The sequence below is a fragment of the Scyliorhinus torazame genome, chromosome 3, assembly GCF_047496885.1.
Source record: "Scyliorhinus torazame isolate Kashiwa2021f chromosome 3, sScyTor2.1, whole genome shotgun sequence".
Lineage (NCBI taxonomy): Eukaryota > Metazoa > Chordata > Chondrichthyes > Carcharhiniformes > Scyliorhinidae > Scyliorhinus > Scyliorhinus torazame.
This window is the reverse complement of record NC_092709.1, coordinates 31,877,019-31,902,662: the sequence shown is the minus strand read 5'-3', so window position 1 is coordinate 31,902,662 and position 25,644 is coordinate 31,877,019. Positions and strand designations below refer to the sequence as shown.

The window sequence follows — 25,644 nt, the reverse complement described above, 5'->3', positions numbered from 1 at the left end:
AGGTGGACTCATGTTTCTCCCCTCCACCTCCAGCACCTCACCCCACTGCTGTGCCAGGTTGTGGAGGACACAGCAGACCACCGTAAAGCAGTCGACCCTCTGGGAGGTTTACTGCAGTACACCACCAGAGCATTCAAGGCATTGGAACCACATTTTCAGGAGTCCGATGCACCACTCAATGACCGTCCGGGTGGCCGCATGGGCCACGTTGTATCGGACCTCTGCATCGGTAACCCATCTCCGTCCTGGTGTCATTAGCCAGGTCCTCAGCAGGGACTCCTTATCCCCCAAGAGCGAACTGGTCATCCTAGGTTGGTCCTCGAAGAGGCCGCGGTGGTCCGACTACTCCAGCCTTGCACACTCCCTGGGAAGCGTGCACTCACATGCGGTGGGCGCACACGAGCTGGATGTTCAGGAAGTAGAACCCCTCCCTGTTGATGTAGGGCACTCCCAGAGGGCCCGGTGAGCGGAAGGTGACATGCGTGCCATCTATTACCCCCTGGACCTGGGGCATCCCGTTGATGGCGGAGAATCCTGCTGCCCGGGCATCTTGTTGGGCCTGGACCATGTCAAAATTTATATAGTTAGCTGCCTGGGCAAACAGGGTATCTGTAACTTCATGGATGCACTTGTGGACTGTAGCTTGTGAGATGCCACGCACGTTCCCGCTTGATCCCTGGAGTGATCCCATGGCGTGGAAGTTCAGAGCTGCGGTGACCTTGACGGCCACTCGGAGTGGGTAACCTCCTCCTCCAAGTGGTACCAAGTCCGTGAGGACATGGCACAGGTGCCGCACCATGTAAGTAGCTTTAAGACAGTGGGAATCAAAATGATGAGACATCCAGACCACTTAATCTCGTACATCGCTAGAAATCTGAAATAAAAACACGTGCTGGATATACCCAGTAGGTCTGCCAGCATCAGTGGGGAGAGGAACGGAATTTACATTTCGAGCCAAATATGCCTCTTCTTCCAAATTGAAGGAAGGTAGAAATATGATGGGTTTTAAGCTGCTAAAGGGTGGATGGAGAGGAAGAACCAAAGTAGTGTAGACTCGATGGGCCGAATAACCTCCTTCTGCACTGAAGGGATTCTATGGGATTCTTCTATGTAAGGTCCAGGATTGGGTAGAGGTCGGGAGAGGTTAAATGACAAAGGTCTCACTGAACAAAACCCAAAGTGAGTGGCACAAGAACAGAAAATACCGGACAATCTTTGACAAGAGCTTTGACAAAGAGTCATCCAGACTCTAAACGCTAGCTGCCTTCTCTCTCCACAGACGCTGTCAGACCTGCTGAGATTGTCCAGCATTTTCTGTGTTTGTTTCAGATTCCCGCAGTAATTTGCTTTTATCAAAGTGAACGGCAATGTTTGTAATAAATAGACAAAACATTTGTCCCGAGGGTGTGTGGATGGCAGGATAATGAACAGCTCTGACTGAAAGTTATGTGAAACAAGATTTCAGACTGGCAAATAGCAACAAGTGAGACAGAGTTGATTGTCAGAAACGGTTGAACTCGACGTTGAGTCCAGAAAGCTGGTAAGTGCCAAAGTGGAAGATAAGGGGCGTCATTCTCCGACTCCCCAGAGGGTCGGAGAATGGCCGTTGGCCGCCGTGAATCCCGCCCCCGCCGGTTGCCGAAGTCTCCGAAGGGAGAAAAGTCGGCGGGGCGTTAATGGCGCCGCTGCTGCGGAGAATGTCACGGGTCTGCGCAAGGCAGACGATTTTCGGCCTGCCGATATTCTCCCTTCCGGATGGGCCGAAGTCCCGTCGACGTGATGACCGTTCACGTCGACGTAAATTAAACCTCCTTTTCATCGGCGTGACCCGGTGCTCCAGGTTCACGCCGACCAGCGTGGAGGTGAGTGACGGCCTGGGGGGTTGGCTCTGGGCAGGCGATGGCGTGGCCGCAGTCTGAATGCGTGAGGAGAGGTGTGTCTCGGGTTGTGTGTGTGTGTGTGTGGCGGGGTGGGGGGGTGTGTGGTTAGAGTAGGCTGGGCTCCGGGGGAGTGCCGGGAGGGGGTCCGTGCCGGGGAGGGGGATGGGGGGGGTGTCCGTGCCGGGGTGGAGGTTGGGGGGGGGGTCCGTGCCGGGGAGGGGGATGGGGGGGCAAGTGAGTTGGTCCACCTGGCCAGGTGCCAGCCTCCAACAGTTGGACCCATGCGGTCCATGCCACCTGGCTGGGGGGAGGAGGGGATATGGGCAATGATGACATGTCGTCGTTCCCCTCCCCCCACCAGGCCGTCATGTTTTCAGATCATCCAGCGATGCTGGCCGCCGTGGCGGCAGCCGCTCATGTCTATGTTGCCCTGGATGAGGAGGAGGAGGAGGAGCGTGCCAGAGAGGCGGCGCAGGCTGCTGCAGAGGGGCAGGCGGCAGCCGCCCAGGCTGAAGGGACACCCGACCGACAGGACGAGGAGGGGGAGGAGGACGTCGCGGCCCCACGGCAACGGAGGCACCCGAGGGCGCCCCGTGTGTACCGGCCCAGGCAGTCATACCAGGACCTCACGGACCGGGAATGCAGGAGGAGACTCAGGATGAGCCGGGAAACCGTGGCACACATCTGCCACCTGCTGGCACACCTGTCACCGCGTGGCACTGGCGGGGGACACCCTCTCCCCGTGTCCGTCAAGGTTACAGTGGCCCTGAACCTTTATGTAACGGGGTCATTCCAGGCACCGAGTGGGGACCTGTCCGGCATATCGCAGACATCGGTGCACCGGTGCATCCGGGCAGTGACAGATGCCCTATATGCCATGGCTCACCGCTACATCCGCTTCCCCGTGGACCGGGCCAGCCAAGATGCCCGGGCCGTGGGCTTCTCTGCCGTGGCCGGGTTCCCCATGGTCCAGGGCGCGATCGATGGGATGCACGTCGCCGTGCGGCCACCTGCAGATAACAGGGCCGTGTTCACTAATAGGAAGGGGACCTATTCGATGAACGTACAGGTGGTCTGCGACCACCGCATGATGATCCTGCACGTCTGCACCCGTCACCCAGGCAGTGTACACGACTCATTCGTGTTGTCGCGGTCATCCATCCCCGGCATGTACGAGGGACGCCATCCCCGGCTGAGGGGCTGGTTGCTGGGCGACAGGGGCTACCCATTGCGATCGTGGCTGATGATGCCTATACGGAGGCCACGCAATGAGGCGGAGAACCGCTACAATGATGCCCATGTAGCGACAAGGGGAGTGATAGAGAGGTGCTTTGGCGTGCTGAAGATGCGTTTCAGGTGCCTGGACCTCTCTGGGGGCGCCCTCCAGTATCGGTCAGATAGGGTCGGCCGCATCATTGTGGTGTGCTGCGTCCTGCACAACATAGCCCAACAGAGGGGCGATGTGCCGCAGGCAGAGGAGGGCCGAGTGGAGGAGCAGCAGGAAGAGGCGCAGTCCTCCCCAGATGAGGGGGATGGGGGTAATGGTCAGGGCAGACGGGGTAGACACAGGCGGGTGACTGTCCACCGTTACCGGCTGGCCCAGCGGGCACGAGACAGACTGATAGACGCCCGCTTCACTGACTAGATGGGCGTGGGAATCGGGTAGTATGGCCACAGACCGCACACCATGGCAACAGCCGACCACCCACACCCCACGCCCATCCACCCACCCAGCACCCTCACCCCCCTCCCCAACCCCACCCACCCCACCCGCATGCATACCACCCCCCCCCCATTGCCGATCCACCTGCGGCACAACGGGCCGGGCTCACACAGTTGCGGGTGGACGCGTGTCTATCGCAGGCCATGGAGGATGATGACAACCCGCCCTGCGGTGAGCTCCTGGCTCTACATCATTGGACTATGTCTGACCCATGGCCACAGTACCACCATCCACCCGGACCATCCCTGCATGCGGCTGTGACACTGCAGCGCACGGTCCCGTCCTCTGCCCGGGGGATGTTGATGGCGGCCCAGGGGGAAGGGGGCAGACTCACCTGGGGCTGAGGTAAGACCACCCCTCACACACACACTTGCGCTCAACGTACATGACACCCGCGCACACTTTGGACAGAGCACAAAGGCAGCTTCTGTAGGTGTAACATTGACTTTAATAACCAAAGGAGTTCATGCACGTGCCCTAGCCCCTAAAACTCATCTGTGCCCTGCAACCGTGCCAACTTACTCAGTGTCTAATTGTTTGGCCTTACGGGCCCTTTGACTACGTCTACATGGTTCCCCAGACGGTACAGCAGAACTGGAGGTGGACTCCTGTGATTCCTGCCCTCTGACACTGGATCCCTTTGGCGGCCGTTTCCTGGGGCGTCCTGGCCTAGATGGGCCAGGCTGCGGCCCGGGGACTGGGATGGCGAGCTGCCAGCCTGTCCTGCCCGTTGCCCACCCGATGCACCTGGGACGGAAGGGGGGGAGTCCAAGGTGTCGCGGTGTACCGGGACCTCCCCTACAGAGGGAGCCGGGACGGACCACACCACCTCCTCCTCCCTCGGGGTGCCCGATGGCCCCCAGGCCTCTACATGGGTGGGGGATGCGAACGGACTGGCCATCCGACGGCCCCCCCCGACATCTGGCGCTGCCAGTCCTGGAGGCCCGTGCTGGTATCGACAGGGGTCTGCAGGTTTGCAGCTATGGAGCCCAGGGGGTTGGCAAACCCTGTCTGTGACAGTGCGACGCCGGCTCGCACATGGCCACTGGCGCCGATGCCCTCAGCGATGGCCTGCAGAGACTGGGCCATGGCCTGCAGAGACTGGGCCATGGCGTTGAGCGCCTCTGCCATCTGGCACTGGCAATGGCTCATGGCCTCCTGTGAGAGGGCAGCCATTTCCTGGGCCACAGACGCCGCCTGCACGCAAAGCCCCAGGCCTCGCAAACCGTTCCCCATGTCTGACACTGTCGCACCCATTGCCTCCACCGCGGACGCCACCCGTGCGGTGTCGGCCTGGGTGGCACGCATGACCGGCACCACTTCCTGCTCCTGGACGCGGGTGGACTCCTCCACCTGCGAGCGCAGCCGCCGCAAGCCGCCCGTCACCCTCTTCGCTTGTCTCCGGGTCGGTGGTTGTATCGGATCTATGTGTGGGTGTGGTAACTCCAGGAACCCGGGATCCATCTGGGCGGCAGATGTTCGCTTGGGCTGGGCTGCCCTCCGACCGCCCGGCCCCTCTGCTGCTCCTACCTCCACCTGCTGTACCGGGACGGCTGTGTTGTGCGCACCAGTGAGTGTACCAGACGCCTCATCACTAAAGTGCCCAACCGAGGTGAGTGTTTCTGCGATGGTGGAGGGTGTTGGTGACAGCAGTGGCGTTGTGTCGTGCTCTTCGTCCCACTCTGAGTCCATGGCACTTTGGAGTGGGGGTTCGTCTCCACCCATCCACTCTGAGTCACTGTCCGGTATTTCGTCTTCCTGGGTAGTGCTGTCCTGGGTAGTGGTGTCTCGGGTAGTGGTGTCCCGGGTAGTGGTGTCCCGGGTAGTGGTGTCCCGGGTAGTGGTGTCCCGGGTAGTGGTGTCCCGGGTAGTGGAGTCCCGGGTAGTGGAGTCCCGGGTAGTGGAGTCCCGGGTAGTGGAGTCCCGGGTAGTGGAGTCCCGGGTAGTGGAGTCCCGGGTAGTGGAGTCCCGGGTAGTGGAGTCCCGGGTAGTGGAGTCCCGGGTAGTGGAGTCCCGGGTAGTGGTGTCCCGGGTAGTGGTGTCCCGGGTAGTGGTGTCCCGGGTAGTGGTGTCCCGGGTAGTGGTGTCCCGGGTAGTGGTGTCCCGGGTAGTGGTGTCCCGGGTAGTGGTGTCCCGGGTAGTGGTGTCTCGGGTAGTGGTGTCCCGGGTAGTGGTGTCCTGGCTCGGATGTGACGGGGGCCTGTGGCTGCCCCCCTCATCGCTGGGTGGTCGCTCCCGCACGTGACGGGGGTGTCGTCTCCCTGTTGCTCCAGGTCTCTCCGTCTCCCGTGGTCTCCGAGGGGCATCCTGCGGGCGTCGCATGCTGGAGGGTGCGGGTCTCTCCGTCTCCCATGGTCTCCGAGGGGCATCCTGCGGGCGTCGCATGCCGGAGGGTGCGGGTCTCTCCGTCTCCCGAGGCCTCTGAGGGTATCCTGCGGGCGTCGCATGCCGGAGGGTCCGGGTCTCTCCGTCTCCCTTGGCCTCCGAGGGGCATCCTGCGGGCGGTCTGCATCTGCGGGGATGGGTGCCTGGACGTTTGGTCCTGCGATACACAATGAAGCATGCATGGTTAGACATCAGGCAGTGATCAGGTGATACGGGGGAGGGGGATATAGGGGAGGGGGGATATGGGGACGGGCTGTCGGTGGCTCACTTGCTACTACGCCCCCGACCTCTGCATCAGCAACCTCCCGGTCCTCAGGTCCACCAGCCAGTTCCAGGGCCCTTTCCTGGTGTTCGGTCAGTGGCCTCTCATCAGCGGGGCCTCCTCCAGTCCTCACATGCTCCCTATTGTTGTGTGCGCGCTTCTCCTGTGGGGGGGGGGGGTGGCAGGGTATATGAATGCACGCCATCGGTTGCGCGTGCATTGCAGAGGTTAAGGTTAGGGCTGGATTCACTTGGGGTTATGGGGGGATATGGGGGAGGGGGGATATGGGGGAGGGGGGGATATGGGGGAGGGGGGGATATGGGGGAGGCTCACCCTGCCTGCTCTGACGAGGTCGTTCACCTTCTTGTGGCACTGGGTGCCTGTCAGTGGTGTCAGGGCCACAGTGGTGACAGCCTCTGCCACTTCCCTCCACAGACGCCGGCTGTGGCGTGGGGCAACTCTGCGGCCGTGCCCGGGATACAGGGCGTCCCTCCTCTGCTCCACCGCGTCCAGGAGCGCCTCCACATCGCGTGACTCGAACCTCGGGGCTGAGCGGCGGCCAGCCATCCAGTCGGGTGTTGCGGTCGGGTGTTCCGGTCGGGTGGGGGGGAGCAGCGCGGCCTTATGAGCCGTCACGCCGTGCGGCGCGTATGACGCTGCACGGCGTGAACCACTGCGCAAGCGCGGATCCCATTACGTCGCTGCTAGCCCATTTCGGGCCGGAGACTATCGACCCATTTTTCCGACGTGACGCAAGTCGGATTTGCGCCGTTTTTTGCGCCGATCGGCGGACTTTCCGCCGATAACGGAGAATTTCGCCCAAGGTGTTGCTCCTGGAGGAACACTGTAGCAAGCCAAGGCCAGAAATGTGAGTATGAGATTAAGGTGATGAATTAAAATGGCAAACAGCCAGACGCTCGGATCACGCTCGTGGACTGATCGGAGGTGTTCCACGATGCAGTCACCCAGTTTGCATTTGGCCTCCCCAGTGTTCACGAGACCACATTGTGAACAGTGAATACAGTAGACTAAATTAAAAGGAGTACATTTCATGGGAAGGTGCTGTGGGAAAGGGAAAGGGCACTGGGGATGATAGTAGAGGGGATCACAATGTCGCAGAGTATAGGGCCCTTTTGGAAAGTTGATAGGGGAGGGGAGGGAAAATGCATTTGGTGGAGGAAAGCGAGGACAAGTGAACTCTATCGCAGTTCTGGGTGGGAGGGGAAGGGGTGGGAGCTGAAGTGTGGGAAATGGATTGGATGTGGTTGAGGACCTTGGCAATCATAGTGGGGTGGGAGGAGTCAGAGGTAAAGCCCGGGATTGAAGATGAAGGAAAATGTATCAGAAACGCTGTTATAGAAGGGTGCCTCATTGGAGTAGAACATCGATCTCAATGACTTTTGAGCTTGACACGATGTTGAGATCTTCTGTCGCCTTCACCTCCCTGGGCCAGAAGCCCTTCCCACAAACAGTGCGCCCTATTCTCTCTCCCTCTGGCACCTTGATTGGTTGGACAGGTTGGGCCTCTATCCAATGGAGTTTAGGAGAGTGAGGGATGATCTTATTGAGACCTACAGAGTGAATGTTCTCATATCTTTGCAGGCATGGTAACCGTCAGCCCTAGTGGCGGCTTCTGTCATATTGTTAGGGACTGAGACAAAGAAATTCAATGGGGGGGGGGGGCGGTCCCAGAAAGCCCTGCCAACAACTTATGCCCTGGAAGATCAGGGCGCCCTTTAGATACAAAAATTTTAAAATAGAACCCGCTGTCCCCAAACACCACCCCTCACCAATGTACCCGCCCCCCCCCCCCCACTTCCCCACCACTGGCACTGCCCGGGCACACGGGGCGATACTTGTGTTGACTCACATCAGCGTGGTGTTGGTGTCATTTGAAAGGACTGTGGACAGAAATGTTGCTGATATTACCTGTTGTAACCAGGGTGGAACCTAACGCGAGTGCTTTGCTGATACTGACTACAACAGGCAATCCTGTACTGGCTGTGGTATGGCCGGTCGGGATACTCGCGTGATGGACGCGGACTCAGCCCCATGCCACACTGTTGGGCGGCCCGGGGAGAGATCAAGCCGGACGGATCCTCGGGCCTGTGGCCGATCGGGGCGGGGTGGGGGCCTACATCTTCCAGATGCCTCCGCGGTCTGAGTCCGCCATAGCGCACGGTGCGGCCGCTGGAGGCCGCCGCTGTGCGCATGCCCGAACTCGAAACTGGATGTGGGGGGGCCCGTATCCACAGCCAGAGCTGAGTGAAGCACTCCGGGTCCCTGCTACTACCCTGCAGGTAAGTGAACAGTATTGTATTTTTTTCAGGAATCTCGGAAGTGCAAAGTCTGTGTTTTTACACTGGCGTGGGGACATGACCCCATTTTGGGAGAATCCAGCCCCATGTTTTTCTGGCAACGGATGAACACATTTGGTGGGATTCTCTGTTCCTGAGACTAAGTGTTAATGCTGGGCAGGATTCGTGGACTTCCACGACAGCAAAACTGGCACCGAACCTGGACCGATTCAGCGACCGTGGAGGGCTAGCACCAGTGCCACGTGGAACACCATCAATTCCAATGAAAACCTGTGCAAGATTTGTGATTGACACTCAGGAGGCTGACAAGCTGCAGCTGCATATACACATTACAATCCCCGCACACACACATCCCAACCAACAAGATGACACCGGTTGTGCTGGAACGCGTCCATCCCGCTGATGGGTCAGCTGGGGCCAGAGGGCACCTATTGGGGGAGACCCTTATGACCTGTGGTGATGAGTTCACAGTGGGCAGTCAGAGTTATACGCAGCTGCATGGCTGCCTTGCGGGCCATAACAATGGTGTCCCTGCCTGTCCACCCTGACCCCATAGCCCACCTCCTGGTCACCCCCCCCCACCCCGCTACTCCCCCCGGCCCTGGTAGAAGCCCTCCCAGCCAGCGGCAAGACTGTCAGCACACTATGGCGATGTTGGACCCTTTCCATACCCCCTCTCCCTCAGCAGGCACGGCGCCTGTATCGCGATTTTTAAAAGCGCAAGTGAACCACGCCATCGGAAATTCGCCGCAGTGGAGGCAGAGCATCGCGGAGGCCCAGAGAACACGGGTCAGGCCCACTAATGATATGTGTGTTCTGAAATGCATTGACGCTGCTGTCAAGGCAATGGAGAATTGCAATTTGGCGTGAAACTGGTGCCCGTCGCAATTTCGACATCAAAACCAATTCTCCGCCCAATCGCATTTCCCGATTCCGTCATCAGCTGACGGAGAACCCCGCCTATTCTTCCCTATAGGAGCTATAGGTTGTTACCTTTATCCCCAGAGAATCCCCAGAGTATCCATGTTTTATTTGTACAGGTAATAAAATAGATTATTAGTATAATGCCAATATTTGTAGTCCAAACTCTAGTACTTGGGAGCCTTAACTCCCAAAACATTACACAAAAGATCAAAAAATTCTCAACTGGGCTTTAAAATCATTGTAATTCTTTGTTCCAAAAACCTGGGTCAGAGAATCGTATTCATCTTTGTAAGACTGAAGTTTTAAAGGTTGGCTACTCAAGTGTTCCCCTGTAAGATTGAGACAATATTGAAAGCATTTGTGTGAATCTAATGTGAAGGTCCCCTGATGTGATGCCATTGTTGGGAGTTCTCTGAAGCTGTAATATTAGAGAGCTCCATCAATATTACATGTCCAGTTTGTCCAATGGAGCTAACAGCATGGCCCTTTCATCATGAATAAATAAATGACTCTTTGCGCATTGTGGAGATGCCATTTGAGCAGCCGGTCACCGCAGTTATCCCAACAGAGGCTGTCTCAGAGTAAAAATATCTCCGCTGTTTAAAGACTGAAGCGTTTTCAGCAGTACAATATTTCTTGGGTTCAGTTGATCCCAATGAAAGGCAGCATTGTTTTATCTTCAGATGGATTCCCTGAACGATAAAGTGAAGGAGATTAGTTATCGTATCATCTCACCCAGAAATGATGGAACAGATGTACTGAATGTTAATGTAACCATTGGCACCTCCTGGCAATTGCAGGATCTAGAGGAGGCAAAGAGTGAAGGAACAAAACACAATGAGTGGGAGACTAACAAGCGTGAAATCGAGGCCCTCGATCAGAGGTTGGAGGAACTCGCACAGTCGGAGAAGATCCTCAAACAAACCGTTGACAACTCCAGATGGATGGAGGCTGCTTCACAAAGAAGGTAGGGGCATGCAGGGGGCTGTGGCATTCATTATTTTTCTCGCGCATATCTGACAACTTCAAACTGGTTCAGGTTACCGGGTTGTCAGGAGGGAAAGGGAGGATAAAGGGAAAGCAACACCTGCCTCACCCTCAAAAAGTAATCTCGCGCTTCCGGCTACTATTGCTTACCTTAGCAAACATGAGGATTGTTAATTGGCTGGTGAGGTCAACAAATGTAATAGCAACTGAAACTGCTACTTTTCTGCCTGTATTTAGAAAGCATTGCAGGAGTGCGATCAGGATGACCGATTTCCTAAAATCTCTACACACTCATTTGCAGTTCGAAACAAGAGGAACTCACATGAAATATGATGCATTAGTGACCTTTAGAATAACATCATGAACAATAGCTAGATTTGCAGGGGTAAAGGGTTGGAGCAATCGAGTGGACTCATTGCAAAGCTATTTTAGTGAGCCTGTCCGGGCACGATGAGCTAAATCACTTCCTTTTTTATTCATTCATGGGATGTGGGCCTCGCTGGCTGGACCAGCATTTGTTGCTCACCCCTAATTCCCCTCGGAAAGGTGGTGATGAGTCGTCTTCTTGAGCTGCTGCAGACCATGTGGTGTAGGAACGCCCACATGCTGTCGGGAAGGGAGTTCCAGGATTTTGACCCAGCAACAGTGAAGGAATGGAGAAAGAGTTCCAAAAGGTATGTGTCTTGAGGAGGTTGGGGGGGGGGGGGGGGGGGGGGGTACTTGCATATGACAGTGTTCCCAGTCTTCTGCTGCCCCTGTCCTTCTAGGTGGTAGAGGTCACGTGTTTGGAAAGTGCTGTCGAAAGGAACATTGGAGTAGTGCGGCACGTCGGAACAGTGGTTAGCACTGCTGCCTCACAGCGCCAGGGGCCTGGGTTTGATTCCGGCCTTGGGTGACTGTGTGGAGTTTGCACATTCTCACAGTGTCTGTGTGGGTTTTCTTTGGGTGCTCTGGTTTCCCCCCACAGACCAACGATGTGCAGGTTAGGTGGATTGACCATGATCAATGCGTGGGGTTACAGGGATAGGGTGGGGGAGTGGGCCTAGGTGGAGTGCTCTTTCGGAGATTTGGTGCAGACTCAACTGAATGAATATCCGACTTCTGCAGTACAGGGATTCTATGATAGTAGTGCATCTTGTAGATGGTACACACTGCTGCCACTGAGCATTGGTGGTGGAGAGAGTGAATGTTTAAGATGATGAATGCTGTGCCAATGAAGGGGGCTGCTTTGTCCTGGATGGTGCTGAGCTTGTGTGTTGTTAGAACAGCATTCATCCAGGCAAGTGGAGAGTACTCCATCACACTCCTGACTTGTGCCTTGTGCGGTAGACAGTGTGTGATTCTAGATTCTGGTGTATTATGATGCAAATGAAAGTGTGAATCAAATACGGGCTGCAACATTTTTTAGCAACAGTGGCTATTGAGTTTCTGAAGAGTTAATAGCTATGAAATGAGAACAATAGGATATCACTAGAACTGTTTCTTGACCAGCAGAAATTTATGGTCGCTCTACTGTTAGAGAGAGAAAGAAGCAAGAGTGGAAAAATTAAATAAAAAGGGGGAGAAAGCTTGGCTAAAACATTGAATTACCCTCACAAACATGCATGCAAAATACATGGAGGTGCACTGAATGGATCTGTTAGTATTGTACCGAGCAACTTGCTCATTATCATGCGTCAGCACTACTCCATGCTGTTCATTGGATGCACACCTTGCATGAATATTAGGTGTCTATGACATTATTTAAAGGTAACCGGCATCTCTTAAACTGGTGGTGTATTCTGGCTTCAGACAGCAGGGGAAGATTGTAAGGTGAGGAATGGCTGTAGGTCCTGCAGATCGGGCTCCCAGGTTCTCAGTCAGTTGCCACTCTGGAAGCTGTGGACAGAAGGAGGAATATTGAGGAAGTGGAAAGCAGGTCAAAAAGCATCTGAAAGTAAATCAGCAGCCCAACATGACAAACCAGCAACCAGCCTATACTGCATGACTGATTTAAATAGTGTTGGCAATGGGTCCTTCTTACCTATTAGAGCTGGGTTTTGCTGAGCAGGTATTAGGGGTAATACGGTACACCATGATGCCGAGGGGCTATTGGTGGACAGATACTGGGTCCTGATTGGATCTGCCGCCTACTGGGCTCCACCCAGAAAGGCGGGGTATAAGAACCCGGTTTACTCCCCGCAGCTGCATTCTGTAACTGAGCTGCTGGGGAACAAGTCTGCTCAATAAAGCCTCGATTGAAGTTCTCTACGTCTCGCCTTGCATGTGATCGATGGTGCTACAATAGTACAATCAAAGAATGATAAAATACAGAAGGAGGGCATTTGGCCCATCGTAAGTGTGCTGCCGCACCGCACACCTGTGTCCTTTCGTTACCGACCCTTTCTGCCAATCGAAACGGTTTGAACAGCTTGATCAAATCTTTGCTGAACCTTCTCTGGTATAAGGAGATGAACTCCAGCTTCTCCAGTCTCTCCACCTTTCTAGTAAATCTCTCTAGTAATGGTGCAATCAATTTGATCGTGTTCAATTCCTGTTTGATGTTCTCTTGTTTCTCCCCCATTCCTGTAACGTTTATTTACTCTTGGGTGAAGACTGAACGGTGACATAGTTGAAACTTGCAGAATTCTTATGGTGTGGTGTGGGGGGGGGGTGGGGGGGGGGGTTGTTGGAGGGGTGGACACATGTGCCATGGAGAATTGAAACTCAGCAGGTCTCACCTCCTTGCCCAATGCCAACCTCCGCCCCGGCGACTGCCCTTTCTTCGTGCCCTCTGTTCTTCTGCGGTGAGGTGCCACAGGACCCGTGGTCCCCCTCCGGTCTTCTCCCGCTCTCAGCGGTTGTGAGCAGCCTTCTCCTGGGAGGGAGGGTGGGGGTGGGGGCGGAATACAGAAAATGCACAGTGACGGGGTGGATAGCTGGTGGCTTCAGTGGCCACCGCACCCGGCCTTGGCGGGCGGTAAGGGTGCCGACATGTGGTGCAGGGTGGGGGTTCGACCACCCTCTTGGGGAGGGGGGGTTGGTAACAGGGGTGAGGTCAGGGGGTTGGTGTTAGAGGCACAGTGTTGCCTACTCACCCATGCCTCCATTAGGAAATCGTGCAGTTTCTTTCGGTACTCTAGGCCGGTCCTCGCGGTGTTTTCCACGCCGCTGACGACCTCTGGCACCTGCGTCCATGCACAACGAACAGCGGCGGCTGGCAGTCTCCTTCCCACTTCGGGGTACAGGGTTGCCTGCCTCTCCGCCATGGCATCCAGCAGCGTCTCCAGATCCGCGACAGTAAACCTTGGTGCCACTCGTCTTGCTGCCATCTTGTTGGCTGGGATGGTGCGTGTGAGGAGTGCAGTGTGTATATGCAGCTGCAGCCTGTCAGCCTCCTGAGTGTCAATCCCGAACCCGGTGAATGCTGCACCGTTTCTCATTGGAATCGATTGTGTTCCACGTGGCGCTGGAGCTAGCCCCTTAACAGCTGTTGAATTGGTCCAGATGCAGCGCCAGTTTTGCTGTTGTAGAACGACACTAATCACACCCCGGCATCAACTCACTTATCTGGTGAGTCTCGAACCAGAGGGGACAGTCTCAGAATTTGCGGCGGGCCACTTAAGAGTGAGATGAGGAGGAATTTCTTCACCCAGAGATTGGTGAATCTTTGGAATTCGCTACTCCAAAGGGCTGTGGAGGCTCAGTTATTGAGCATGTTTAATACAGAGTTTGCTAGATTTCTGGATACTAATGACTTCAAAGAATTTGGGTATAGTGGGGAAAATGGCATAGAGATAGATGATCTGCCGTGGTCTGTTTGAATAGCAGAGCAGGCTTGATGGGCTTGCTCCTATTTCTTCTGTTCCTATTCTCCCATCATAAGAGTGTGCTTCCTGAAATCATCTGAGTCTACAGCTGATCCTGCACGTATTATTGAAATGAGTTTGGGCCAGAGACTTAAATCTTTGAGGCAGGATTTGCAATCGATTTACACCCAAGTCAGAAACAGCACCATTCTGGATTTTAGAGAGGGACGAGCAGACAACTAGCACTTGATGCACTGACCCATAATTTCCTCGGAGCGGCTCCCATTCAGCTGCACATAATCCACCAAACCTCTGTAGAAGTTACAGGGAAATTACAGTTGATTTCTGAGTATTATGGATCATTCAGCAAAGGTTTAAGATAAGGGGCAGGTGGTTTAGAGGGGATGTAAGGAAATTTTACCCAGAGGGTGGTGGGAGTTTGAATTTGCTGCCAGAATGGGTGCTGGAGGCAGAGACCCTCATTACATTTAAAAATCATTTAGATCACTGCCCGTGAGGAGTTTGCACATTCTCCCCGTGTCTGCGTGGGTTTCGCCCCCACAACCCAAAGATGTGCAGGATAGGTGGATTGGCCACGTTAAATTGCCCCTTAATTGGAAAAAATAATTGGGTACTCTAAATTTTTTTTTTAAAAGAGAAAAAATCATTTAGATGTACACTTGTGGTCCGAGGGCATACAATACGATGGGCCCAACTGCTGGAAAATGGGATTAGAAAAGTTAGGCGGTTGTTTTTGATTAACACAGACCACCTTCTCTTTCATAGGACCATCTACATGCTGGCTTAAAAAGTTCTCCTCGAGCTATTGTAAGAATTTCACTCCCTCTAAACCTTTCCCACTATTACCACCCCAGTTAATATTGGAGATGTTGAAACCCCCACTATCACTGTCTTATTACTTTTTCACTTCTCTGAAATTTGCCTACATGTCTGCTTTTCTATTTGTCTCGGACTGTTAAGGGGGCCTTAGAACATTCCCAGCAATGTAGTTGCTCCTTTTTAACATCTACCCATAAGGCTTCATTTGATGAGCCTTCGGGCGGTACAGGGTTAGCACTGCTGCCTCACCACACCAGAGATCCAGGTTCATTTCCGGCCTCGGGTGACTGTCTGTGTGGAGTTTGCACATTCTCCACGTGTCTGCGTGGGTTTCCTCCGGGTGCTCCGGTTTCCTCACACACTCCAATGATGTGCAGGTTAGGTGGATTGGCCGTGCTAAATTGCCCATTAGTGTCCAGAGATGTGTAGGCTAGGTTAGCGGGTTATAGGAATAAGGTGGGCAAATGAGCTTGCTTGGAGCTCTTTCAGAGGGTCAGTGCAGATTCGATGGGCCTAATGGACTCCTTCTGCACTGTAGGAATTCTATGATTTTATGTTGTCCCTCTTTACTGCTGCAATTGATTCGCTGATCAAAATTGCAACACCTCCTCCTCTTTTATCTACTTCCCTATTCGCTTGAAGATCCCGGGCGGGGTTCTCTCAGCCCAGGCTGGGTCGGAGAATCGCTGGGCCGGATGTGAATTGCGCACTGCCACCCTGACAATTCTCCGGAGAGCTGAGAATCGGCACCATTGGCGCCGGCGCGGTCGGTGCGCCGCTGGGTAGAGCGGCCCCCCCCCCCCAGCGATTCTCCACCCGGGATGGGCCGAGCTGCCGTAAAATAAATCCGAGTCCCGCCGGCGTCATGTGTGGTCTTACACGGCGGGACCTCAGCGTGCATCCATCCGGGGGTGGCATGGTGGGGGGGAGGGGAGGTCCAACCCCAGGGGGGGCTCCGCTGTGGCCTGGCCCGTGATCGGTGCCTACCGATCGGCGGGCCGGCCTCTCGGGCTGGGGGCCTCTTTTGTATTGTTCCGCGCCGGCCCCTGTAGCCCTACGCCATGTTGCATCGGGGCTGGCGTGGAGAAGGGGGCCACGGCACAATCACGCCGGTCGCACTGCGCATGCGCGCATTGGCGCCGGTCGCACAGCGCACACGCAGACCCGCGGCACCCATTTGACACCGGTATCAGCAGCTGGAGCAGCGTGGGTACCTCCAGTGCCGTGCTGGTCCCCTGTAAGGGTCAGAATTGCTGCTCCTGGGGTCATGTTGACGCCGTCGTGAAACGCGACGGCCTTTACGACGGCATCAACACTTAGCCTCAGGATCAGAGAATCCCGCCCCCCATATCCTGGAATATTGAGCTGCTAATTCTTCCCCTCTCTCAACCATGTCTCAGTGACAGTAATTACATCATACCCCATGTTTTAATTTGTGCCCTCAATTCATCTGCCTTGTTTGTCAGACTCCTTGCATTAAAATAAATACCGTCCAATCTTGCCAAACTTCCCTGTGACTTAACAGGTCTAGAAATTCTATGCCTTCCTGACTCGCTTGATGTCTCTTCTAATTTTGGCTGTGAATCGCTCCATGCAGAACCTTCTCTCGGGATCCCGGCCCCCGCCAAGTTAGTTTAAACCCTCCCCAACATCTCCAGGTTAGAGGGAACACCCAACTACAGCTCACTTTCTGCACCACTTCCATCCAATCCTGCTTGGTAAAGAAGTTGTCTTTATCCTCTTGCCCTTAGGAGAGCTCACCACATTGCTACACCTCTGCTCCCTCAGTTGTCCCTCTGAATAATAGTGGGAGACCCAAGAGAACAGCGTTCCCAGGTCTCCTCACCATTACTGTGGCTGCTGCAGCCTGAAATATCTGACACATGCTATGGTCCCTTTAATTAGGAATCGTTCCTCTGACAAAATGGCTTCTTCATCCTTCCCATCCTCCCTAACTAGTTGAGGAGTCCAGAGGCGGGCTCTTAATGGATTGGCTCTGGTAAGGAGCAAAGGGGAAGCTTGCCACTCCACCGATTGGGTTAACAACCTAAAATAGTCCCAATGTCCAAAACAAATCAGAGGTGGAGACGTTCAGCTCAATAACAATTGTGGTCCCAGGGTTAAACAAATGTAGGGAAGAACAACTTTAAAGCTAAATGTTAGAAATAGATAGGAATTTAAGTTAAAATTAGGGTAGTCGGGTCCTTTGAGATCTCAAAGGCTGGCCACCCGTGCCATTTTGCTTGTTGCCCCAAGGCCAGCTAAGGGTCACATGCTTAGCCATGGCCAACAGCTGACCCAGTGCGTTTTCGGTGATGATGGCTGAAGTGATAGAACCTTAAGAAACAATGGTTGTGTGGTAATACCAGGTATTGCGGTACCTGAGAGGTGGATGACCATTGGTTAGACCCAGGAGTCTACCATTGGCTGATGTACATAGCTCCGCCCTGAGAGGTGGAGTATAAGAACCGATGCCGTCCCAGCAGTCTTCTCGGTCTGCTGTCCTCTGTCTGCTGTCCTCTCTGTCTGCTGTCGTCTTTGTTGTCTGCTCGGTCTGCTGTCCTCTCGGTCTGCTGTCCTGTTTGTTGTCTGTTGTTCTCTCGGTCTGCTGTCCCCTCGGTCTGCTGTCCCCTCAGTCTGCTGTCTGCTCGATCTGCTGTCCTCTCGGTCTGCTGTCTGCTCGATCTGCTGTCCTCTCGGTCTGCTGTCCTCTCGGTCTGCTGTCCCCTCGGTCTGCTGTCCCCTCGGTCTGCTGTCCCCTCGGTCTGCTGTCCCCTCGGTCTGCTGTCCCCTCGGTCTGCTGTCCTCTCGGTCTGCTGTCCCCTCGGTCTGCTGTCCCCTCGGTCTGCTGTCCCCTCGATCTGCTGTCCTCTCGGTCTGCTGTCTGCTCGATCTGCTGTCCCCTCGGTCTGCTGTCTGCTCGATCTGCTGTCCTCTCGGTCTGCTGTCTGCTCGATCTGCTGTCCTCTCGGTCTGCTGTCCTCTCGGTCTGCTGTCCCCTCGGTCTGCTGTCCCCTCGGTCTGCTGTCCCCTCGGTCTGCTGTCCCCTCGGTCTGCTGTCCCCTCGGTCTGCTGTCCCCTCGGTCTGCTGTCCCCTCGGTCTGCTGTCTGCTCGATCTGCTGTCTGCTCGATCTGCTGTCCTCTCGGTCTGCTGTCCCCTCGGTCTGCTGTCCCCTCGGTCTGCTGTCCCCTCGGTCTGCTGTCCCCTTGGCCTGCTGTCTGCTCGATCTGCTGTCCTCTAGGTCTGCTGTCCATAAGACCATAAGACCATAAGACATAGGAGCGGAAGTAAGGCCATTCGGCCCATCGAGTCCACTCCGCCATTCAATCATGGCTGATTTCAACTCCATTTACCCGCTCTCTCTCCATAGCCCTTAATTCCTCGAGAAATCAAGAATTTATCAACTTCTGTCTTAAAGACACTCAACGTCCCGGCCTCCACCGCCCTCTGTGGCAATGAATCCCACAGACCCACCACTCTCTGGCTGAAGAAATTTCTCCTCATCTCTGTTCTAAAGTGACTCCCTTTTATTCTAAGGCTGTGCCCCCAGGTCCTAGTCTCCCCTGCTAATGGAAACAACTTCCCTACATCCACCCTATCTAAGCCATTCATTATCTTGTAAGTTTCTATTAGATCTCCCCTCAACCTCCTAAACTCCAATGAATATAATCCCAGGATCCTCAGATGTTCATCGTATGTTAGGCCTACCATTCCTGGGATCATACGTGTGAATCTCCGCTGGACCCGCTCCAGTGCCAGTATGTCCTTCCTGAGGTGTGGGGCCCAAAATTGCTCACAGTATTCTAAATGTCGGAGCACAGGGTACCAGGCCTGCTAAATGGATGCATTCATTTACATTCTCCCGCTGGCGTGTGGTTGTGGACCTCAATCCCGGCACCATGAGCGGTTGGAGCATTACGATCAGGTCAACACCTGGCGTCGATCCCGGTTTTCCCCTGATGCCCGATTCTCCATCGTATCAGGAAAAATGATCCCATTATTTTTCATTTGAATGTGAGTGGTTGTTTCAATAGCTGATCAGATATGCTCCCACATTGTTTGTTCTGATTGGTCTCTGGCAGCATGCTTCTTTATCTGATTATTTTCTGATTTTCAGATTTGATAAGGCCAAACCACAATGGTTTCTAGAATCTGAATCTTTATAGCTGTGGCATAGAAATAGTGAAAGGGGTCAGTGACTAAAGGCTCAATCGAACGGCCTTGTCGTGCCCGACTTGGTGATGCGATGAGGCCGTTATGTTCTGTGTTGTGGCCATGGTAAAGATGCACTCAGAACATCTAATAAGATAGTTTATGAACAAAATGAACAGGTGGAAATATAACTAATGAACTATAAAGCAAATGGTAACGAATAGGTAAATTCTCCTGGAGCTACTGCTAATGCGACTGTCTTCTGGTATGCCAACGGCTGGACCTCTGGAGTCACATGGAAGATCTCTATCACCACCTGCTGGTCGGAGGTCATATAGATAACTATATACATTAATGGATAACTAGGTACGTACGCATATCACCGCAGCCGTTAAGTCTTGCGAGCGGCCTCTCGCGAGATTTTCGACACTCTGAGCGGCTTGCTAGATCTCGTGAAACTTTGCTGGGCGAGATCCAGATTTACATATTTACGTGAACCATTGGGCTCATTTAAATAGGCCGGCGCCCAATTCTCCCGCGGTCCGGGAACAAATGCCCGCACTCGGAATCCTCGCTATGGCACCATTTAGCACTGATCCACACAAATGTAGACCAGGCATAATGGCATCTGGAGGGGGGTCTCCCAGGCCATCGAGGCCCCTGGGTGGTCGGGCTCTGGACAGGGTGGGTCTCTGGCTCTCCTGCTGCCAGCCTGGCACCTTAGCAGTGCCACCCCGGCACCCTGGCAGTGCCGCATGGGCCCTTCTTGGGTGCCAAGGTAGCACTGCCAGCCTGGCAGGGAGTACTGCCAGGATGCCAAGCTGACAGTGTCAAGGTGCCCGGTTCCCAGGTTGCCCGAGTCAGGGATCGGGCCAGAGGGTGCCCTGCGCTTAAGAGGTCGGGTGAGGGGGGCTCGAGGACTCCTTAAGAGCTAAGATGGGGCATTGGGGACATCCAAAGGGTGAGTAGTCCAAGGGGACTGAGAGATTGGGGTGGCATTAAAAACGGGCACCCCGATCTCTTCCTGCACTGACGAGCTGAGCTGAGCTCATCAGTGCAAGGAGTGAGGTAAGTTCAGCTTTGGCATTCCTGACCGAGGCCAGAAAAAAAAAGGTGTCCCATTTGACAGCGCGGCTGTTTGCGGTGCTGCAGCCATCGAGAAACACCCCGCTATACAGAACGGGACTCTGATTTTTGGACGTTAAATTGCACCCTACATTTCTTTTTAATAACATTTTCTTCTTGTTACAATAGTTTCCAAGTTGGCAGGCGAGCATCAGCAGGGAATTGGAAATTTCATGAATAAAGAATGAAATTAGAAATTATGGCCCATTACAGCTTCAACAACCATACGTTCAAATAATTTCGCAGGAACACTTTGAACCTTTATCTCAGTGAGCTTTGGAAGTCGATGTATTGTAAGAATAGCAGAAAATCCTCATTAGTGTGAATGTGTCCTCAGTGGTAGCGAGGATACAGTCACTGCATCACTCCCTTCCTGCTTGTTGAATGCAAAGTGCATTTATAATTTAGAATGTCATTAAGTCAAAGTGCTAGATTTTTTTTAGATTCACACTGGTGGAATTGACTGAAATGGACAATTATTGGAGCGTGAATTAAAAAATTCCAAGGATTGAATGAAACAAGCCACGGATGCTCCGCCTGAACAGGTTATGGAGATGAGCTATTTGAATAACAAAAATTATATTTAAAGGATGACAACGCCACACAAATGCCCAGGAAAAATGTTGAAATAAAAATGTCCTCATCAAAGGAAAATAATTGTCTTCTGATAATTGAACTGTAATTGTCTATTTTAATTAGTTTTAGCGAATGCGTTTGATTTTGTCGCTGTTTTACACCTTGCTTTGTTTCTGAAGTTACCTCCTCGGCCTGCTGGAGAATAGGTGAGTACGGTCAAAATGGAGCAGGTGGCAGTTTGAATCCAGTTCTGAGGAAAAAACATGTGGTCCATCAAGGCTGCCTCACTTTCCCGATGGGTGGATCATCACAACAAGCCGTTACCACCCCCCCCCTGCCTCACTCCTGGCAATTAAAGTCAGCTCAGGCAATCATATGTATCAGATGTTATCCATCGATATCTGTATGGCTCTGTCTCATAGTGAGGAACTGTTCCAGTGCCCTTTTGAGGGCATGCAGAGAGTTAGTGCCCACTATGTTGGGCTGCAATACAGGTCTACAGATGGTATTTAATTGTCAATATTTACTCAGCCATACTGCCAGGGTGGTTGCTGTTGAAATATCATATTGGTGGATGTGAGGAAAGTTCCTCTTCTGAGGCTCGGATTTGGGTGTATTCGATAGGGCAGGTTAATGAGAGCCTTACCTGAAACTGTCTGAATTCTACTTGGCGTAGGACTGGTTGATGCTGACAGCAGTGACAGCCCGTAACTCAACTAATATAAAAATCCAGCAAAGATAGCAAAATAGAATTTCTCTCTTGTTTTTATGGCCCCGTATGCTCCTGGTTACTTTTATTTTTTTTTAGAATTCAAGAGTTGGAGCTCTCAGAACAAAGGCTGCTGGATAAAATCAATGAGTTGACTTCGAAATCACAGCAACCAATGACCAACGATTCACAGCTCACAGGAAAGCTTCGAAACCTGCAAATTTCTGAGAGGGGTCTCAGAATTACGGTAAAGTTCATTTTAAACCTGTTAGTCGTCCGGGCCAGAAGCCCCAATCTTTTGTTAAGATCCAGGACTGGAACCCATAATTTGCAACTGCTAAAACTGTGAGGAAATGCCACTGCACCACCGGAGTGGTAACACTGACCAGTAAACAGCTTTTATGATAAAACAAACTAATTCAAACACAAAATTAAACACAGTAGCATCAAATGAATAGCTTACATTTAACAGTTACAACATTTTACTTGTTTTCTAACACTTCCTCTATATAGGCATATATAAGGGTTGAGCTGGTTTAGCTCACTTGGTTAGAAGGCTGGTTCATGATGCAGAGCGATGTCAACACGGGTTCAATTTCTGTACTGGCTGAGGCCCCGCCTTCTCAACCTTGCCCCTCACCTGAGATATGGGTGATCCTCAGGTTAAACCACCACCAGTTCGCTCTACCTCTCAAAGGGGAAAGTGGCCTCTGGTCATCTGGGACTATGGTGACTTCAATGTATTTATATACACATATAATTCCAATTAAACAAACCCATTAGCAATAGTGAATAAAGTTAACTTGCTTATCTTGAGACAGTATTTGGAAGGGAGATATTTCTTTACAACCATGGCCGGGATTCTACGACCCCACGCCAGGTGGGAGAATCCACGGGGGGGGGGCGCGAGAATCACACCATGCTGCCCCAACGCTGGCTCGCCTGATTCTACGGCGCCGTTTTTCGAGCGCCCACGGGATCGGCGGCGCACCAGCCGGGGGCTGTTGAAAGCGCCCCCCCCCCCCCCGCCGATTCTCCGGGCCTCGATGGGCCGAGTGCCCGCCGAGTTTGGCTGCATCCCGCCAGCATGGGTTACGTATGGTCCTACACGGCGGGACCATGGAGTTCTATCTGCGGGGGCCGTCCTGGTGAGGAGGCGGGGAGATCCGACCCCGGAGGGGGGCCTCCACGGTGGCCTGGTCCGCGTTCGAGGTCTACCGATCGGCGGGCAGGCTGGTTCCGTGGGGACCTATGTTCACCCGCGCTGGGCCCATGTAGGGCACCGCCATATTGCCCGGGAGCCGGCACGGAGACGGGAACCCACGCGCATGTCGAACTCGTGCCATCCGTGGCGCGTATGTGTGAACTTGCACCGGCCGTGGCGCGCACACATAAACTCGCGCCGGCCGTGGCGCGCACACGTAAACTCGCGCCGGCCGTGGCACGCCGGCTTTCGGGTGCCGGAGCTGCGGAGACCACTCCGGCGCCGTACTAGCCCCCTAGGAAGGAATGGATAACTGCCAGGCAAGGCCCATTGACGCCGGAGTGGCTTGCGCCACTATTCACGCCGACGTCAGAACTTGGCCGCAGGATTGGAGAATCCTGATTCATGTCTGTCAAGCTTGGTGTTCTAGAAGCAACTGACCAACCTGGCCGCCTGCAATCCAAAAGTACACCACATTCTTGTGGCAAAAACAGAATCTACCGACAATGTCAGCATGTCTGACAGCGTCTGTGGAGAGAAAACGGAGCTAACGTTTCGAGTCTGGACGATGCTTTGTCAAAGCAGACACCACGGGCGAGATTCTCCGACCCCCCGCTGGGTCGGAGAATCGCCGGGGGCTGGCGTGAATCCCGCCGGTTGCCGAATTATCCAGCACTGGATATTCGGCGGGGGCGGGAATCGCGCCACGCCAGTTGGCGGGCCCCCCCCCCCGCGATTCTCCGGCCCGGATGGGCCGAAGTCCCGCTGCTAGGATGCCTGTCCCGCCGGCGTGGATTAAACCACCTCTCTTACCAGCGGGACAAGGTGGCGCGGGTGGGCTCCGAGGTCCCGGGGGGGGGGGGGGCGCGGGGCGATCTGGCCCCGGGGGTGCCCCCATGGTGGCCTGGCCCGCGATCGGGGCCCACCGATCCGCGGGCGGGCCTGTGCCGTGGGGGCACTCTTTTCCTTCCGCCTTCGCCACGGTCTCCACCATGGCGGAGGCAGAAGAGACTCCCTCCACTGCGCATGTGCGGCGTGCCGTGAGCGGCCGCTAACGCTCCCACGCATGCGCCACCCGGCAATGTCATTTCTGCGCCAGCTGGCGGGGCGGAAATCAGTCCGGCGCGGGCCTAGCCCCTCAACGTTAGGGCTCGGCCGGTCAAGATGCGGAGGATTCCGCACCTTTGGGGCGGTGCGATGCCTGACTGATTTGCACCATTTTCGGCGCCGGTCGGCGGACATCGCGCTGATACCGGAGAATCTCGCCCCACATTCTTGTGTCTCATTACAAAGAGTTACATTGTCCCTGCAAAAATCAACGATTCTCTCCCTTTGTAATCACAGCAAAAATACTAAGTACAAACCTTAAAATAGGAATATTTCTCACATTCGTCAGACACCAACCCCCCCCCCCCCCCCCCCGCCGTCTTACCGACAATCCCTCATCCAAGCGATGATTCTGTATTGTTCAGGTGTGAGGATTTTGCACTGACGACAGGAACGGATAAGGGGCAGGTAGCCCATTGAGCCAGTCCAAAACAGTTATACTGCACATTCTGGACACCGTAATCCCCATTCAGCTCCCCGCCCACCAACCATAGCAACAGAACCAGCAATCTGCTGGAAGAGGCATTAAAAAGCTTAGACTAATTTAGGAAGAAATTTGTCTCTGATGTCCGAAGGCAGTTCACTGAGTTTCAGCAAGAGATCAGGATGAGTGTGAAACCCATCCCCCACTCCCTGGGCAGCTTCTACAAGTAAATGTCAGGAACTCATTCGGTTCTTTTTGAATATTTGCTGAGAATCTATACTCACTGTATGATGCACGATCAATAACTCCCGAAGCGAGATTGTAGGACATTTGAAGGCTTTATTGAACTAGATGTTTCGCTTCGGGAGTTATTGATCATGCATCAATTTATTGAACTAGATGTTTCCCCCAGCAGCGCAGGTACAGAATGCAGCAGCTAGGGAAACACATAGAACATAGAACATAGAACAATACAGCGCAGTACAGGCCCTTCGGCCCACGATGTTGCACCGAAACAAAAGCCATCTAACCTACACTATGCCATTATCATCCATATGTTTATCCAATAAACTTTTAAATGCCCTCAATGTTGGCGAGTTCACTACTGTAGCAGGTAGGGCATTCCACGGCCTCACTACTCTTTGCGTAAAGAACCTACCTCTGACCTCTGTCCTATATCTATTACCCCTCAGTTTAAAGTTATGTCCCCTCGTGCCAGCCATATCCATCCGCGGGAGAAGGCTCTCACTGTCCACCCTATCCAACCCCCTGATCATTTTGTATGCCTCTATTAAGTCTCCTCTTAACCTTCTTCTCTCCAACGAAAACAACTTCAAGTCCGTCAGCCTTTCCTCATAAGATTTTCCCTCCATACCAGGCAACATCCTGGTAAATCTCCTCTGCACCCGCTCCAAAGCCTCCACGTCCTTCCTATAATGCGGTGACCAGAACTGTACGCAATACTCCAAATGCGGCCGGACCAGAGTTCTGTACAGCTGCAACATGACCTCCCGACTCCGGAACTCAATCCCTCTACCAATAAAGGCCAACACTCCATAGGCCTTCTTCACAACCCTATCAACCTGGGTGGCAACTTTCAGGGATCTATGTACATGGACACCTAGATCCCTCTGCTCAGCCACACTTTCAAGAACTTTACCATTAGCCAAATATTCCGCATTCCTGTTATTCCTTCCAAAGTGAATCACCTCACACTTCTCTACATTAAACTCCATTTG

At 53.7% G+C, this 25,644-nt stretch overlaps 1 protein-coding gene across 3 annotated transcripts in view; it reads left to right on the top strand.

The window, feature by feature from the left end:
- LOC140408394 (uncharacterized) overlaps window positions 1-25,644 on the top strand; it is a 219,392-nt gene that overhangs the window by 6,153 nt on the left and 187,595 nt on the right. For all 3 annotated transcript variants that reach the window (XR_011940099.1, XM_072495523.1, XM_072495522.1), the window contains exons 2-3: window positions 10,293-10,459; window positions 21,771-21,918. Coding sequence is in view for 2 of the 3 variants with exons in the window: in XM_072495523.1 (XP_072351624.1) it covers window positions 10,293-10,459; window positions 21,771-21,918 (315 nt within the window). In the remaining variant the exon portion in view is untranslated. The remainder of the gene's footprint in view (window positions 1-10,292; window positions 10,460-21,770; window positions 21,919-25,644) is intronic.